General features: G+C 47.1%; 1 protein-coding gene across 1 annotated transcript in view; it reads right to left on the reverse strand.

Moving 5' to 3' along the window:
- Positions 1 to 691: 691 nt before the first annotated feature.
- Positions 692 to 17273, reverse strand: part of SPTLC2 (serine palmitoyltransferase long chain base subunit 2) — a 425361-nt gene continuing 408779 nt past the window's right edge. Inside the window, exon 12 of the mRNA XM_086937562.1 lies at positions 692 to 5724. Within this exon, the coding sequence (XP_086793688.1) occupies positions 5605 to 5724 (120 nt within the window). The 3' untranslated portion in view covers positions 692 to 5604. The remainder of the gene's footprint in view (positions 5725 to 17273) is intronic.

The following is a 17273-nucleotide window of genomic DNA, read 5'->3' on the forward strand; positions in this document are numbered from 1 at the left end:
AGGAAAATTGCAAAGTTCTAAAGATAGGAAAAATATAGGGTCCAGCAAAAGGTGAAAAATACAGGGGGGGGGGGGGGGCGTGGGGGGGCATGAAGAAAGGGAAGACTTCCCACAAGATACCTAACCAGAGTGTGTTCCATCTCTGTCTGGCCACCTATGAAAGCCACCAAAATGTTCCCTACACAAAGGCTCATAGCATTTATAACACCTGTTCAACCAAGTACCCTTCGCACATTGCGGTGTATTTTCCGTTCTAAAATGCACTTTAGCGCCACACAATAGGGTATGAAACACTATCCAAATACAGTTAAAAACATTTAGGCGAGAAGCATAAACAGGCCAGGGCATCAGACGACTGGCAAATGCTGGTCCTCAGGCAAGTGGAAAATTATGGACAAGCGCATACGCTCAAGTTCAGTATTACTCACGAGCCAACATCGCCATACTCACCGATGCATTTCCCCACAGCACAAAGCAAATGGTTAAAACCAAATAAGCAACAAACAGACAGACATGTGCAAAATCCAAAGCCCCCTACTGCCCACTCAGATAGGGATTTTGGCTGCATTTGAAGGTACCAAGTACTTTAAGAGAGAACACATTTACTAACAGCCCTACATTTGCAGTTCATAGAAAAAGGAAAGTACAAGTGGCTTCACAAAGAACAAATGTCTGCAAGGTAAAACAATGGTTATTCTTCACGGTCAGTTTATTAGTTCGTCATACCAAAAAGAATAACAGTTTTAGGCATTTTTTTATACTTCAAATGTATATTGTATGATTCCTTAGAGAGTTTGTACAAGCCCCCATGGACTGTTTATTTCTATACAAAATAAGATTTTTCCAGGCAACTAGACATTCCCCTCCAGTTCAAAGCAGGAATGTGTGCACACTTGTGCAGAGGCGCACCTCTATCATACAGATATACATACATCAGCCACTTCCCTTGCACAGGTTGCCCACCACAGCAAGAGGGATGGCAAAGGGAACACAACAAAGCAATTCAATCAGATCTCACGGTCAAGAAAGCAGATATCACAACTGCTAATCAGGCCAGAGATCGGTCCTTGGATGCCCAACATTTGGCGGTAAACTACAAAGTAGGAATTGGGCATCTTTTGCTGTGTTTTTGCTGAAGTATTGCTTTTGGTCACTGTGCTTTTTGGTCCAATCTGAAGATTGTGGAATAGTGAGAGGGAACAATATGCTAGAAAGGTCGAGGGTGTAGTCTGTGACCCACTAATGTAAGAAAATCACGTCATATCCACATGCCCCTCAACTCCAAAATCTCCCCCATTTTACTTCATCTAAGTTCTTGTGTTGGCTTCTGGAACTCGCCCACAGTACAGACATACACGGATACAGCCCATTAACTCAATGATAATGGCTCCCCTTTTCTTCGCCGAATAAGCAGAAAGCTTAAACTTTCAAGAGAACAGCAAGCCCTACTTTCAGAGCACAAAACACATGAGCATCTTTGTCGGCAGGTGCAATTGGCCTTTGGATGAGGTTTTCTGAAAGACCGGCATGAGGAAGGCTTCTGTTAATAGATCAGGATAGCACTGCAGACTTTTGGCTATTTGAGTCCGGTCATTCAGAGACATTTACTGTCCTAATTAGTCCAAAGTACCTATGCATCTTTTGAGGAATTTTCCTGCTCTTAGTTAAATCCTCATTGCTATGCTTGCAAAGGAACAACTGCTAAATTTACACCAACAATAGCCTGGCTTGCATTATGCCCTAAATAGAAAACAGCCCAAACATTGCAATTTAAGGGTGTTCAGTCCATTTTATGAAACATATCTGATAATTTATGTACAGTCCCGTCTGTCCTATCTAATGAATACAAGACACTCTGACCTCGTGGATGTTTCCATCTGCAGGAGACCGGCATTGGACTTTCAGGATCTGATACTACTACACCAACCACTTCCAGAATCATCTAGGTAGCTCAGGCAAAGGTCCCTAAAAGGAAAACATTCTGCCCAATCTATGCCTTTCGTTACTTAAGTCCTTTAAAATAGCAAATTGGTCTTAATGATTGGTTCAGTCTGATTACATGACATTATAAGATCTGACACTGTAAACTATTGTCACAACAACAGAATTCAATACTGTTCTAGGGTATTTGGTGGGCGGAAATTAAAATTCAGAAAAGCAGCAGTCTGCAGCAGGCTATGAGAATTTTTATAATCCTGAAATATCTGGAATATTTCACTGAAAAAAAGTTTGACAACGTCTAACCTGGAGTCACACACAGTGACACCAGGGAGAAGCAACATACTAGCATTGCAGCAAGAGCATCAGCATCAAAAGATGTTGCAGGGCAATGAGCGAGTCCACAAAGACAGCCTTCTGTTCACGTCTATAAATAAGCTGTAAGAAGATGCTTTGGATGGAGGTGGCCTGCGACCCCTACTTGCACTACAACAAAATTAAAAGAGGAATAGATGCACATCGACTAAAGAGATTGAAGTGTCACTAGAGGTGAAACATTTGCAAGAAATGCTGCAACACAAAGAGCTCAAAGTCATGAAGACATCACAATGTTTCAGCCAGGATTTGTGTATTGCATGCAAGGTTAGCATTAGCCCACTTCATCCTCTCCTATGAGAAGTCTTTACATTTGTCACAAAGGGGTACAACCGTTTTAGGGATGCCAGATGATCTTTGGGACAGCCCTATGAAGAAAAGCGTGATTGTCAGGCATAACTAATCCCTTCTCCTGTCAGGAACCCTCCCATTACCCCGGTGAATTGCACTCCTATTTCTTGCCAGACAAGCTATTCTTAAAGTGCCTAGATAACGAAGTGTTTCGCTTAGACAACAGCAAGAGTGAAGTATGGGTAGCAGAATCCATTATTTCACGAGCATATACAATGTATTGTTCTGCTATTACCACTGCAGGTTTGACAATCCTCGTGGGCCTCTTCAAAGAGTGAGGAATTTCCGTTTCAAGCAACGAGTCTTTCTGATTGATGACACAAACGTTTTTGATCTGCCACAGAAGAACATTTTGCTAGAAATGCTGCCAGGAAATTCCGTCCCAGAGGTTTGATTCCACTTCAAAGCTAAGACAGGTGATACAGCATGACTAATTCAAAACGATGAAACCTGGATCAAACAAAAGCTTGAATCTGTGTGTCTAGAGTCCATGAAATGGGAATACTCAGGGAGGTCTGGTGTAAGCCATGAAATATGCTCCAATGAAAATATGCTCCAAGTTCAAGGGATATGCAGACTTTGCATTTAGTGGCTGTAAAGCGGGTGGCACAAGGCAAAACTGGATTCAGCACACTTACACATAATACCCCTCTGCTACTAACTAAACATGGACAGTTGCATAATGCTCCGAGCGGCTACAGGTTCATGAATCTCAATGTTTAAATAGGTTTATTGGTATAGCGGCCAAGTCATTAGCAGAGGCAAGCTGAAGGCTAGTTATACCCAATGATAACCTGGCGGACTAGCCATTTAACCTTCAAGGTCTTCAACATATTCTCGAATGCACTTTGGTGGGCAATTTATTTTAATAATTTCTCAATATGAGAAAATTGACCATAACAGACACAAGTCCATCAAATGGAATATATGGATAGGACCATAATAACCAAGAAGTACAAGAGAAAAATTTGATAAGTTTAAAGCACAGACAAAAGTTGCCAACACTAAAGACCTTGATTTTAATTGCTGCTGGGGACAGAGTGAAGGGAGAACCTAAACCGAGACGAAACGGCTGACATTTGTTCAAAAATACCCAGGACAAAGTGTATATTTTGAGGGATTACCATAAGAGCATGGCTTTCCACTTACCTGGGATAGGACATTCATCTTTGTCTACAACAAAACTCTGTACTTTTGGACGTAATTAGTTTTCATATTCTGCCAAACAATCTGGTTCTTGACAAGCAGGAACAGCGTTGCACGCTCTTCTTAGCCTATCATTGTTTAAGTGAACACAAAAAGCACCCAGTTGTGCGGCGGGTCGGACTTCTCTTATGTAAACACAATGCCCACCAATACGACCCTCCTACGCCTATAAACCCACTTTCGCATGTCTCGACTTCTCCAGAGAGTGTTGTGCCAGGCTTCAGAAGGGGAGTATCTGCATGGAGTGCATCTTCAGCATCTTCCAATGGTTATGGGTTGATTTTCTGTGCTACTGTGAAGGACAGCCTCGGCAACAGAAAACATCAAGCAGAAGAGCAATATCTGGATGTTATCTAGGCAGATGTAAAACTCGAATCTTTCTCCTCATGCACAGCCACAAAAATCTCAATCTCAACTAAAAAACAGGAACATATATCATCAAATACTTTCTCCCTACACTGTGCCTCAAAACAGATTACTTAAGGAGTGCAATACCCACAGCTGACTTACACAGCGTAATTGTCAACTACAAGATAATTCCGAACAAGTAGTAGGGTATAAAGGGCTAAGACACCAGAATCAAACTTTTGATTATTGCAAAAATACATGAAGGTTATAAACATAATTGGTCGGAAAAGGGAAGCAAATCCTCGATGGACATCTAGGTCTGGAATATCATGGATACATAAATGAGTGCTACTGACTGATTATCTCCACTGTGTTCTTGTCCCAGAGCAATGGGGTGGACGATGACAGATTTCAGTGTGACATCTTGATGTGTGACATCCGCTTGATGCGTATTACTGGACAAACTATCTGGTACACAAAAATCCATCCCCCTTCCATCTCCAAATTGTGTTGGTTACAGAAAATGAGGACTGTTTGCAGCACCAATGCCATTCTCAAAGTCATTGAAGGCAGCTGGACTGTCAATGGGCCCAAAATTCGAATTTCATAAGAGCAACCTGGGTAAGCGGAACCATTGCATTCCACCATGAGAGAAACTTGCACAGCTTTCATTAGATAATAAATATGTTAAAAATATAAACAGATAAGTCACTTTGGGAGAAAAATGAAATAAGGAACATATGTAGATATATATACAGTTATGAGATCTGAAGGGGGCATAGGAAGATCCTTTGAAGATCGATGCAAGGAAGCGTCTCTCCAAATGCTGTGAGGGTGCAGCCATTACTGCAGAGGAACACTGCGATTTCATGTGCCGTGAGGCAAGCAAGTTACTGCAAAGCACTAGGTCATCTCTCATTTCCGCATGTGGTGCAACATACTATATCGCAATACTGCAAGAGTGGAGGAGCTTGTTGCTGTGCAGGAATGGTGTACCACCCTACGCAGGGAAAACCATGGACTTCCTACTACTCAGGGAGTGGGCCACCGTAAGTTGTTTACTAGGTTGCTTCACATGAATTGAATAGAGTGGCACTGGTTAATCAGATAGGTGGGTATGTACTACACAGGAAGGATGTTCATTCTCGCTTAAAGTGTTGAGCCATCTCTGCGCCCACCTGAAGGATAAAAGGCGAGAGGTTGCTGCAAAGTTTACTTATTTAGTAGAGCAATGGTATATCCACCCACTCCCAGTCTTTGCTCAGTAAGTGAACCTGGGCTGTTAGAATTCCCCCCATCCCCTTTTGTCTTCATCACGTGGTAAGGGAGACACTATTTCCCTCAGCCTCTGTAGGAGAGTAATTGTCCAGAGCAGCCTGGGGCTTGTTAGTCTTCTGTTTCTTCATAGGTCGTCTCGTCGAAGGGTCGGTCTAAGAGGGGCACCCGTTGGTGACGTGAATATTTGAGGCTCAGCAGGTCACCCACTTCGTTGATGGCTTTCAGCGCCTAGGTAAAAGAAACAATGCATCAGGAAAAACTGAGGACAAACTAAAAGAACAGCTCAAGGGTTGTAACGGAGAAACCAGGAAACGAATCACTGGGTAAGTTTAAAAAGAAGAGAAATATTACAGACAGTTCATATCTTGGGTGAGAGAAAAAAAGCAGAAATCATGAGTTCTCAAATTGTGAGCAAGACAAATTATACCAGAGAAGGCAAAAGTGGATAGACTAATAAGCATATAAAAACCCTGGATGCACGTGAAAACAGCATTGGAGGCACCAGCAGGATATAAAAATATAAGATTGATGAAGTTAAGAGTACAAAGCCCTATTCGCAAACAGTTCATTCTACAGTTCACTAACATACCATCCAACATTCTAGAAGGCCAGAAAGATATACACTTTACCTTTTCAACAAATGCAATACAATAGAAAACACAGAAGAGAAGGTAACACATAAATCCATCTTATGCTCTTCAAACGTTTTAGGCAACCTCTTCTCACTTTCTCCTCTTCACCTCTCAGCTTCCCTCTCTCTCTCTTCCATTTGTATCTCCCCATTCCTTACCACCAATGGGTGAACTACCACCACCCCCATAATTTGCAGAGTCCATATTCTCGTGTCCTTATTCTAACAGGCTTGAATGGCTTTTCTTGTGCCTGTATAGGCAGTTATATTGTATTCTGCCATTTCTCCACATTAGCAATTTCTTTTCAATATTTGAGCCAAAACTCGATTTATACATTACTGAGCGTGCTCCTCTTACTCCCTTTCTTCTTTGCCTTCCCCAGAGAATCTGTCTGGCTTCATTCCTCTGTACTTCAAACACATCCAGTCCTATGGTATCAAGCAGTGTCAATCTTTATGCAATCACTCCCCAGGTATTTTCACAGATTTTGCCCTACATCCTAAATTCATCCATATCGCAATACTGCCACACAGTGTCCCATCAACAATAATACAAAGCAACAGGTTTGTGAAATGTGGCGTATGCTTTTTTCTGAAAATGCACCTCCATCTCATCCGAACCCTTATGTACCCCAATGTCAGGCAGTAACAAACATGGATATCCATTGCCAATGAAAATATCGCTAAGAAACCTAATTACTCAGAGGTAATGATATGAATGGATTCTTAGAGAAGTTGTCATGTCGACAAAGCACATACATAGTGGAGGACCTTATCCAGAAAGCTGAGGCGCAGGCAGGGATTACGGAGTCACAACTGTGGTGATTGAGGCCTTTTGCCGCTGCTCACCTAGGATCGATTTTACTACAGCACTGCAAACTGGGCCCACTATATTTCTTTCTGCACTTGACTTGCACTTGACTCTTAATGGTAGTGAGACGAGCAGTCTCGGGGAGTTTAGTGTGGGGCTACTAATGCTCAGGAAACAATACCACCTCCCAGCAGTGCAATAAGATCTATGCTGAGCCTAGTGCTACACAGAAAACACACCAAATGTAAACACACATCCATCAATGCATGAATACCCAATTCACTGATTAAGCTATATGCATTCAGGGGCATCTGGCAAAGGATCCATTTATCCGTTGTCTGGCCGTTCTTTAGTCCCCCCACCCAACACCCAATGTTTAGAGTTCAAGATAAGGTCTATAGGTGCACCACCTTCTTCCACCTCGCCCCCACGCCTCTTTTTGGTCTTAGCACCATGTAGCTTTGCCTCTGGTAGTCTCTCATCCTGTTTCTGGGAGCGGCACCATGCCACGTTAGCACCTCTCATAGTAGTGGGATTTTACCAATTGCAGGGAACTTCTAGGCGACACACTGCAGTCTTCCTGAGAGCTTTGTGGTAGCCAGCCTTGCAGCATATTGCTCGGCAGTTCGCGTCGGGAGCAGGGGGTTCCATCAGTGGCATTCTTTCAGGCAGCTGGCTGTGGGTTGTCGCTCATTCAGATACACAAGAGGGTGCTTGCCTCACGATGGAGCTTAATCTGACATGCCGGTGAGTACAGTTCTTCTTGAGCAGGACAGCCACAGATGATTCTTTGGTGCAGCAAACTCCAAGCGCTATCATCTGCATGAAGAAGCTCATGGCAACAACTCAATTCTTCAGAAGGCACCCTAGGGCCACCGCTCTAGTCACTTCGTCTTCCAAACTGGTCCTGATCCAACAATACACTTGCGCAATACCGCAGTCACACAGTTAATCTTTAAGGCACATGTCCCAAGGTGCCTTGGTAGCTATGATGCGTGTGTATAAGTGACAGATGCCACTGCCTGGTCTGGCAGTACCAAGTTTCTTTCAGCTCCACATACTAAGAAAGTCTCTGTCAGACGAACACTATGCCAGAGTCAATTACAGACACCCATTCCATGATCAGCTGTTGCAGCAGGATTGGCGCGTCTTACCCCTGGCTCACAAGGCAGGATGTCATGGCACCTGGGAAAGTCTAGTAATTAGTCCTTCAGATCAGATTGCAAGCGTTATTCCATCCTCTCGTAGGAGTTGGCTGCAGTGTGGCACCAATACTGGCTGCATAATAGTCAGAGTACTCTGTGAAGTACCCCTCCTCAGAAGAAGAGACCAAAACTAACAACGATAGGCCGTTAGTTTACATCTTTATACTAATTTCACAGATAAAAGATGTGTATTCCAGGACTGCTTCCTTTTAACCGGTTTGAGTCGGCTTCCCTTATTTATTTGCCAATCATGCCACCTTCCAGGCCTGTCTTTTGTCTGCAATGCTACTCTGCCTGATGGAGAGCCCAACACAGAAGTTTAAAGAGGTGTGAACAGGCAGTACCCAGCTATTTATGACCCCTAATGACAGAGCTCAGGAAGAGAGACACAAATTGTACCCCTTCAAATGACTCACTTCCATAACTGGACAATGCATCAGGAAGGTCCATGGCACTTCTAAAGAAAGCCAGCCTCCTCTTTATTCACCATGGTGTATGATGCCCCCCCCCCTCCTTCTAGGTGAAGGCAGCAATACACATGTAATCTGGAGAAAGCAACCTCTACGCCATGTTGTACTCTGGTCCAGCCTGTGGGTTTCTGAAATGGAACCTGCAGGCCAGAATCACTCATGCATGGCACACTAGAAAACTTAGCACATATGCACACTGCACAGGATGTTTGAGTTCAGGATCAAAGTTTCATCGAGAGCAGCAAACTACAATAATTAAACTTATGACGGGGATAGTAGCCCTCTGAGACTATGAGGGTGCCCTTGGTGTGCCCCTTCCCATTCTTATGGTCCAGAACTGAACATTGTTAAAAACTGGGCCTAGGCCAACGCGCGCACACAGAATTAGTATGAAGTAGGACCAAGAACCAAAAAATCAGGGTCACATTGATAGGCAGTTTGGGCATGCAGGGTAGGGATAAAGACTGTACATCATGCAAGAGGCATTCCAGGCCCAACACACCGGCACTCCACTGCAAGTGTCCCCGGATGTCCAATTCAACTGCCTGCCATGACCTTTTGTTATTCTGAGATTCTTGATACTTATCCTGTTGCTTTGAAACTAACACTCATGGCACTTTCCAACTATCCTATATACAGCTAGGCCTACCCCTGACCACCAGTTATCTTCTCCGATGATCTGTTGCTTAGTTTTGTGCCTCTAAGACCCTCTCCAAAAATCCTTCTGCTTAATGAAATGTGAAGAATTGCCATATCTCCTGTACAAACCATGCCACCCCACCCATCTTTCACCATACAACAGTTACAACGTTTGCCATTTTTTTAGTCTGGCTTGACAGAGCTAATGTATGTAATACTTTTTATTACCACTTCTTTCAAAATTAAACAGAGTGGACTTTGGCTCCATCCAGACTAGTATTAATCCCCCAAACTCATGCTATTGGCTGTTTGGTGTATCATTCCACCTCCTATGCAGTGCGCTCAGTGCCACACATGAGGGTCTATTTTACATCTCAAAAAAGCATAGAAGCATTACACATCAATTTCTTGTACTCGATGTATTTTATACAGAAAAATGTTTTTGCTTTGAATTTTTCACTGCTACATGCTTTTTGAAGGTTTATTAAAAACTCAAAAAGCAAACCAGACCCAGTAGTGTTCAGAATGCTGGTTTCTTCTTGCCACTCATTTCCATTGATAACTTTGCCTTCATTCATTTCTCATCCATATCCATTACTTCCTTTCATTTATCCTTTGCAATCAATACTTCATCCACACATGGTCCCTTAAACACATTTTCTTCCTCTTCTCTCACAAATTAATCTAAATAAGCAATCAAATGCTTTGTTCTGATCACTCAATACTGGAAGCTTGTATTCTTGCAGTTACACTATCTCAACTTTTTCAGACAGAAAATATTTGAAAAACTCCTTGATTGGATCATGACCATTCACAACTGACATCCATCACATGAAGGTTTCTATGAAGTCACTTTGTCACCGCAATTCAACCTATTACACATACGGTTAGGTTTACAAGGCCATGACAAGGTTGTGACTCTTAGCTTACACAGACTACCACTGTAGTAAGTGTAAGCATTGTTGCAAGTGGGTGACAACGGCACTCATTTTTGGACACTGGCACCACCTATTTTTCAAAATCAGACTTTGAACCTGAGCTTGGTAAGGAAAGACATGATAGAGGGAAAAGAGGGAAAAAAAGAGACAAATAGCAGACGAGTGACTGGGTGCAAAAAGCAGGGATGAAACAGAGTGAGATAAAGGGATCGGCAGAGTGTGGTCGTAGTGCAGAGGCAATGGGTAGAATCATGAGCAGGTAGCCTCCTTATTTGGCAGTACGAACATTCGTTAGCACAAGCCATGCCCTCCTGAGCAGAACTTTGGGCCTGCTGCTTATTCTTTTACAAATTAAGCACCGAGGTTCAAGATGTGTGGGTCCTAGATTGGGACAACTTCACATGAAGGTCCAGAATGGGGGAACCTGCCAACGTTTGGGCTTACACTGATAAGAGTGCTCCATGAACCCGAAGGCGCATACTGGTAGCTCTCTGCAAGTGACCACCTTGACTGGCAGAGTGCTGAAAATATCGTCCTAAACTGGTTAAAGGTGGACGTGAGGGTCTAGACTGGCAGAGCTCACCATGTGTGGGAATACAGAAAAAAAGAGTTTCACACATGAGGAGCCCAGCACAGGAGGGCCAACACTGGCACAGTTCTGTTTGTGAAGAGCTCCCAAAACGCGAGCTCTGGTTGGGTAGGCCTAAACTGGAACAGGTCAGAAAGTATGGGCACCTAAACTGGCTAACATTCTCCTTGTCTGAGGTTTGATTAGGTCAGCTAAAGACAAGAGGGCCAAAACAGGTAGAGTGCGAACTGTCTACAGTCTCTGGGCGCAGGCTGTGAGGTGTTAGAGCGGCCGAGTTTAGCAAGATTAGGGCTTAGATAGGTCTGTTCAAGTATGGGCGTGTACCTGGGAGCGTTGGATTGGTAACGGGGGCATTCGGGCAATGCCCTAGGGGCCGGGGTCCGAGTTCCAGCTGAGGGCTGCTTTTGAGCAGCCTGCAGGCCGATTTGGGCGGGGTCTCTGTTGTTCAACTATCCAGCCAGCGGCTCAGTGGGTGTCTAAGTGGCCTTTCTGGAGGGAGATGGGCACTCATTACCTCCCGTTTAGCAGCAACAGGTAGAGGTGTCACCCCTTTAGTCTCGCTGGGCCTCCCATTAATGTAGGCATACTGAGTGGGTCAGGAGGCCTGAGCAAAAGTGGCCTCACTTGTTTCCAGGTGTGTTTCACTAGTGTAAACTGATGCGTGCATGTTTTTTTTTTAAACCCCCCCCCCCCCCCCCCCCCCCCCCAAATGTGGGCCGATTTTTTTTAAGCGTGCCCGGGCCGATTTTTAATCCCAATCCAACCCTGGTACCTGGTGAGCTAAAGACAAGATGGCCTACATTGGCACAGTTGGCGCGAGAGAGCCCCAGGCCCGCGACTGCTTTGCCAGGCCGAACTGCGCATGACAGAGCCCAGGCTGATAGGACTCAGCAGGACGGCGCAGGCAGGTCCTAGACTGGGGCACCCTGAATGAAAGGGCACTGTTTTCCCTTCAGGGCTGCCTGCTCACTCCCGACAAGCCAGAATCTCACCCGCGAAACGCCCGGGGCCTCTGTAACCAGAGCCGGGCACCTCACGGACGAGGAACCCAGCTGGAAATTATTGAAATCTCATTTCGTTCCAAGTTGAAAGAAATCCTTCAGCCGTCGCTTGAACTTCAGCTCGAGAAATGATTCTATTAACTTCGAACGAGGTAGGGTCTAATAAGAAACATCCGTGTGAACTCGACGCGTCCCGAGGAGGCGGGCGGGCGGGCCGGAGCGCGGCTGGCAGCGCCGTCAAAGCGCAAAGCTCCTCGGCGCGGGGACGCGGCGGCTCCGCTGAGGGGGATCGGGTTAGGAGGCGCTCCTCTGTGATCCCCAGCCAAAATATTTTCAACTAACAGAAAAGTTCTTGTTTACACAAAAGTTACAAACTGGGAGAGGATCATACTTTCCGGTCAAGAGAGCGGGCCAGCGACGGTCGGTATTGTCCGCATCACATTAGGAATTACATTCCAATGCGGTTTCTCAGGCCCGTGTTGGGTTTATTTTAATGTGCTTTGTTTGATCCACAGAGAATCTTTCATCAGCTTAAGGGTTCGGAGGCCCTTCAACAAACGCAAAGGCCACTCGAGCGTGACAGTGCCAGGATCATCAATCAGACGGAAGGTGGGACGTTGCCAAAGGATGGATTCCTGCATCGGCCATGGTCAGATACTCCAAGTTGCAGCAAAATGGCCCCCTCTGGTGCGCGAAGCAAAAAATAACGAATGCAACATATATGCACAATACAACCCTCGAGAGGCTGAACTGGTGCGGTTCAAAACTCATACCTACCAACTCACACTGTGGCACCGTGTGACACACGATACCGGCTCCAGTCACATGGTGTCCCGGTGTGGAGCCGATATATATATATGGGGGGCAGGCGCAAGAGATACGGATGTCATATCTTCAGTATTGTGTCAAGTCCTTGAAGCCACATACTTAGCATTGTGTCAATTTCTGGAGGCCATATTTAAATCAATGAGCTTATTACTGGAGCCCACATCTCAAGAGGCCAAACCTGAAACAATTTGTCCAACCTGACAACCCCCACATCTGAAGTAATGCGTCCATTTCCAGAGGCAACACCTGAAGCAATGACGTTTGAATAAATATGCCCATTTCTTGATGCCACATCTGAAACCATGTGTACATTTTGCCAGGAAACATCTGAGTAACATGGTCATTTCTGTAGTCACATCCAAAACAATAAGGCCACTTCTGGAGGCTACACCTGAAACACTGCACATCATTCTGGTTACCATACCTGGAGTATTGTCCTCTGTACTGATTGTAAATGTCTGAATCATACACAAAGCCCAGCCTCCCAAAAAGGTACATGGTTTAAAAAAATACATGTTTTAGGAGTGGAGCCTAACAATTAGGTACAGACTGAAGGAAAGGCAGTACATGGCCAAGAGAGTGATATTCAAATGCCTAAATTGAAAAAAATACTTCAAGAGGAAGTGTTCACCAGCATAAAATCACCCCCAGAGGCAAGCCAAGAAGTAGCAAATGAATGAAGAAAAAGTTACTTAACTTCAGGAGAGCTTATTCGGATGGATACCTTTATCTTCATACAGACTGCTCACATTTTGAATATCCTGCTGCTGCCAGACTGATCCAGAAATTGTCCCTACACTCACAATTGACAGTTAACTCTGCCAACTCAGGATGTGATGATATTGGGCTGTATTTGACGACTTGTGGTGTACTGGAGTGGTTCCTTGCATTTTTTTCTCTGCTCCACTGAGGTGGGCAGCGAGGAATTGAGGGATCTTCCTGACAGACACAATAATAGTATAAATACCTCTGCATACTTTGGGATCTGAATCAAACGGAAGAGTGAGGAATATGTGAGAAGATGTAGTATTCATCAGCTATATCATTACAAAAGGGAACTAACATCTACTTCTGATCGAGACTTCTTCGTACAGATTCATCACCTTAGAATGAATCCCAAAGCAATACTAACAAGTGACAGGACTGAATGGTGGAGATTAATCGTGGAGGTCATGAAACGCAGCCGTGATAAAAATATACATAATTGCATGCCTGAGCTGACAAGCTGTAATGTTTGGCAAAGATATGCAGACAGGAGCAAGCGGCCACCTGGCCATATCAGCTACTTCCACGTCTCTTTTAAGTGCAGCGGAAGCCACAATTGCCTTCTTATGGTGTGCATGAATGCCAGCTAGAGGGGCTTCCTTCACTTATACAAATGGTTGCACTTGCAATGGTATCCATTTCTTGACTCCAGCGAGGCACACAAAGAGCTGACAGATACAGTCTTGAATAGTCAATGCATTACGAGGCAGCATGTGTGGGGTCTAATATGTGCAAACTCCCCTCTTTCTTGGTAGAGTGAAGAGAAAGAGGAGGAAAGATGGTAGTGGAAGGCAGATAATTCTTCAGACTAGAACAACGGGAAGGTACACAGGACCAGCTTCTCTTGGTAAATGCAGTGCATGATCACCAGACCTGTAACTCATCGACCCCATGGGCTGAAGTGATTGAGACTGGAAAAAAGAAACTAGACAAACTTAACTGCAGAAGTCTTTCCTGCTGTCCGCTCGCCACTGCCTGGCTGGGAGCCTACGCCTGGTTCTACTGGGGAGATACCGATAGTGAGACCGGCCGCAGCGGAGGTGAGAGGCGCAGGCGAGCGGGACTGCGAGGACCAGCAGCCCATCTGCCATCGTCAGCTGGTTCCTCTTCCCGCCGCGCCGCGCCCCCTCCCAGTGCCGCGCCCCCCCGCCTGAAGGTGCACTTAACTCCTCGCGGCCCCCGCTCCGCGGGTGCCGCTCGTGTGCAGAAGTCTTTCCTGCTGTCCGCTCGCCACTGCCTGGCTGGGAGCCTACGCCTGGTTCTACTGGGGAGATACCGATAGTGAGACCGGCCGCAGCGGAGGTGAGAGGCGCAGGCGAGCGGGACTGCGAGGACCAGCAGCCCATCTGCCATCGTCAGCTGGTTCCTCTTCCCGCCGCGCCGCGCCCCCTCCCAGTGCCGCGCCCCCCCGCCTGAAGGTGCACTTAACTCCTCGCGGCCCCCGCTCCGCGGGTGCCGCTCGTGTGCAGAAGTCTTTCCTGCTGTCCGCTCGCCACTGCCTGGCTGGGAGCCTACGCCTGGTTCTACTGGGGAGATACCGATAGTGAGACCGGCCGCAGCGGAGGTGAGAGGCGCAGGCGAGCGGGACTGCGAGGACCAGCAGCCCATCTGCCATCGTCAGCTGGTTCCTCTTCCCGCCGCGCCGCGCCCCCTCCCAGTGCCGCGCCCCCCCGCCTGAAGGTGCACTTAACTCCTCGCGGCCCCCGCTCCGCGGGTGCCGCTCGTGTGCAGAAGTCTTTCCTGCTGTCCGCTCGCCACTGCCTGGCTGGGAGCCTACGCCTGGTTCTACTGGGGAGATACCGATAGTGAGACCGGCCGCAGCGGAGGTGAGAGGCGCAGGCGAGCGGGACTGCGAGGACCAGCAGCCCATCTGCCATCGTCAGCTGGTTCCTCTTCCCGCCGCGCCGCGCCCCCTCCCAGTGCCACGCCCCCTTGTCATATTTAGGTGAACTTGCCCACGCGCATCGCGGGACGCGCGCGGGGCGGTCACCGGGGCGAAGACCGGGCAAAGAGCGGGCCGTTCTAGGCCGTTAGAGGCCGGCAGAGACCGGACCGGGCCACCCCTCTGACGCCTCGGGTTTTCTTTACCTCCCCCTATATATTCCATCATGGCGACCAGAACCTCACGAAGCAAGTCTGCCCAACAAGGTACAAGTACTCTGGACAAATTTTTCCCAAAGACGAGTAACCTAGCTAGTAAATGCTCGCCAATCCCTGAGGCCCACCTTGAGATGGGCCCGGAAAGTGTGTTTCTGGATCAGGGAGATACCTTTTCTACAGAGGCGAGTACACCGCTCACACTGGATGTCACCCACATGTCACTAATGGACAGCATTGATCAGACGATTGAGTCGGTCCTTCAGCAGTTAAGAACTCCCTTGACGCAGAGGGACAGGAACTCCTCCCGGCTATCTGGGATCTCTGATCATACTACCATTCCGGAAAGCAGAGGAACAGTCCTGCAAGATGCAGGTCAGGCCGACTTGCCCATAGATGATGTAGGTAGTATAGTACAGCACCCCCCCAAAAGGAAAAGGGTTAGGAAAGCAAAGAAGGCAAAGAGGGCCAAAGTGGACTTAGTAGAGCTAAACCAGACTGACAGCATAGACATTTCTGCCTCTCCTGACCTCAACCTATCAGGGTCCAGGCCGATTCGCACGGGCTCTCCAGCTCCTGCTTCCCTACCCTTGCACACGGGTCCTTTCATTTTTGGTGGGGCAACTTCTACTTCTACCAGCACTGACTCATTAGTCAACACACTCACTGATATTATGAGGAATTTGTTAACTCCCATTGCAGCTAAACTGGACGCCATAGAGTCCAGATTGAAGGCCCTGGAAAGCAGTCACCTAAGGAAAAGCCCCAGGACAGATAGAAATATGACAAACCCCACTCCAGTCCCCCGGGCCTCCCTGGTGAATAGCCTGCGGTCCGGTACACCGTCACAGGGGGCTAATGCGGTACTGCTAGGCACGGTCGGGGCGCCTGTTCCTCAGGCGCCCCCTTTGCTGCCCTCGGCTCCCAGGCCCCCTGTTCCGGCCCCAAGGAGATCAAAGCAACTTCCAGCGCTACAGACTGGGGGAGCCGTGATCCCTACAAATGGCACTATTGATGGTCCTGCTCCCCAATGTGATAGGCGTAGGGTGGTCAACCTGCCCCCAGAAGCGGTCCCTTATACGGCAATCATGGTGGGAGTACCTGAGCTAACTGGTGATATGAGGGAGCCCCAAGACTCGTTACGCAACAAGGTGATAAGCTGGCTTAGCATCAACAGACCGCTGCCCCCTAACCTGAAAGGCGAGGTCCTGATGGCTAGGAGGATCCCTTGGATTGGTTACACCCCAAAGAACAAGGCTGGGGATTGTATCATCATAAGTTTTAAAAGCCCCCACGTAGCCAACTACATTTCTAATTGGCTTGCTAGGCCTGACAAGTCCAACATAGAATTAGTCCCCCTCTCGTACTTCTACCCAAATGCAAGCAGCACAGAGGCAAGGGGGGAGAAGGGGTGGACTAGGGTGGGCTATGCTGTGGATGGCTCACGCTACAGACCAAGGCACCACCCTTCGCATGCCCAGGCAAATTTCATACATTACAACAGATTCTCCTGCCTAGACCAGGTCGACTGACTACAAATCAGTGACACCTCGTCTGGCTCGGGAAAGATGGTAGACGAGGTTCTCAGGGGGGTGGGAGAGAGCAGAACCCCTGTAGCTGAACCTGGCTCCCAGGTTAATGCTAAAGGCAAAGCGCAAAGTCGGGTGGGAATGACTGCAGCCCCCGTAATAGAATACGCCCCGCAGGTTAACGCTAGTGATCGACCACCTAACAGCGGTGACAGTTTGGGCTTACAGGGGACTTCTCACAACACCTGGACTGGCCACATCCTGCAACCCGGGG

The sequence above is a fragment of the Lissotriton vulgaris genome, chromosome 9 (genome assembly GCF_964263255.1).
Source record: "Lissotriton vulgaris chromosome 9, aLisVul1.2, whole genome shotgun sequence".
Lineage (NCBI taxonomy): Eukaryota > Metazoa > Chordata > Amphibia > Caudata > Salamandridae > Lissotriton > Lissotriton vulgaris.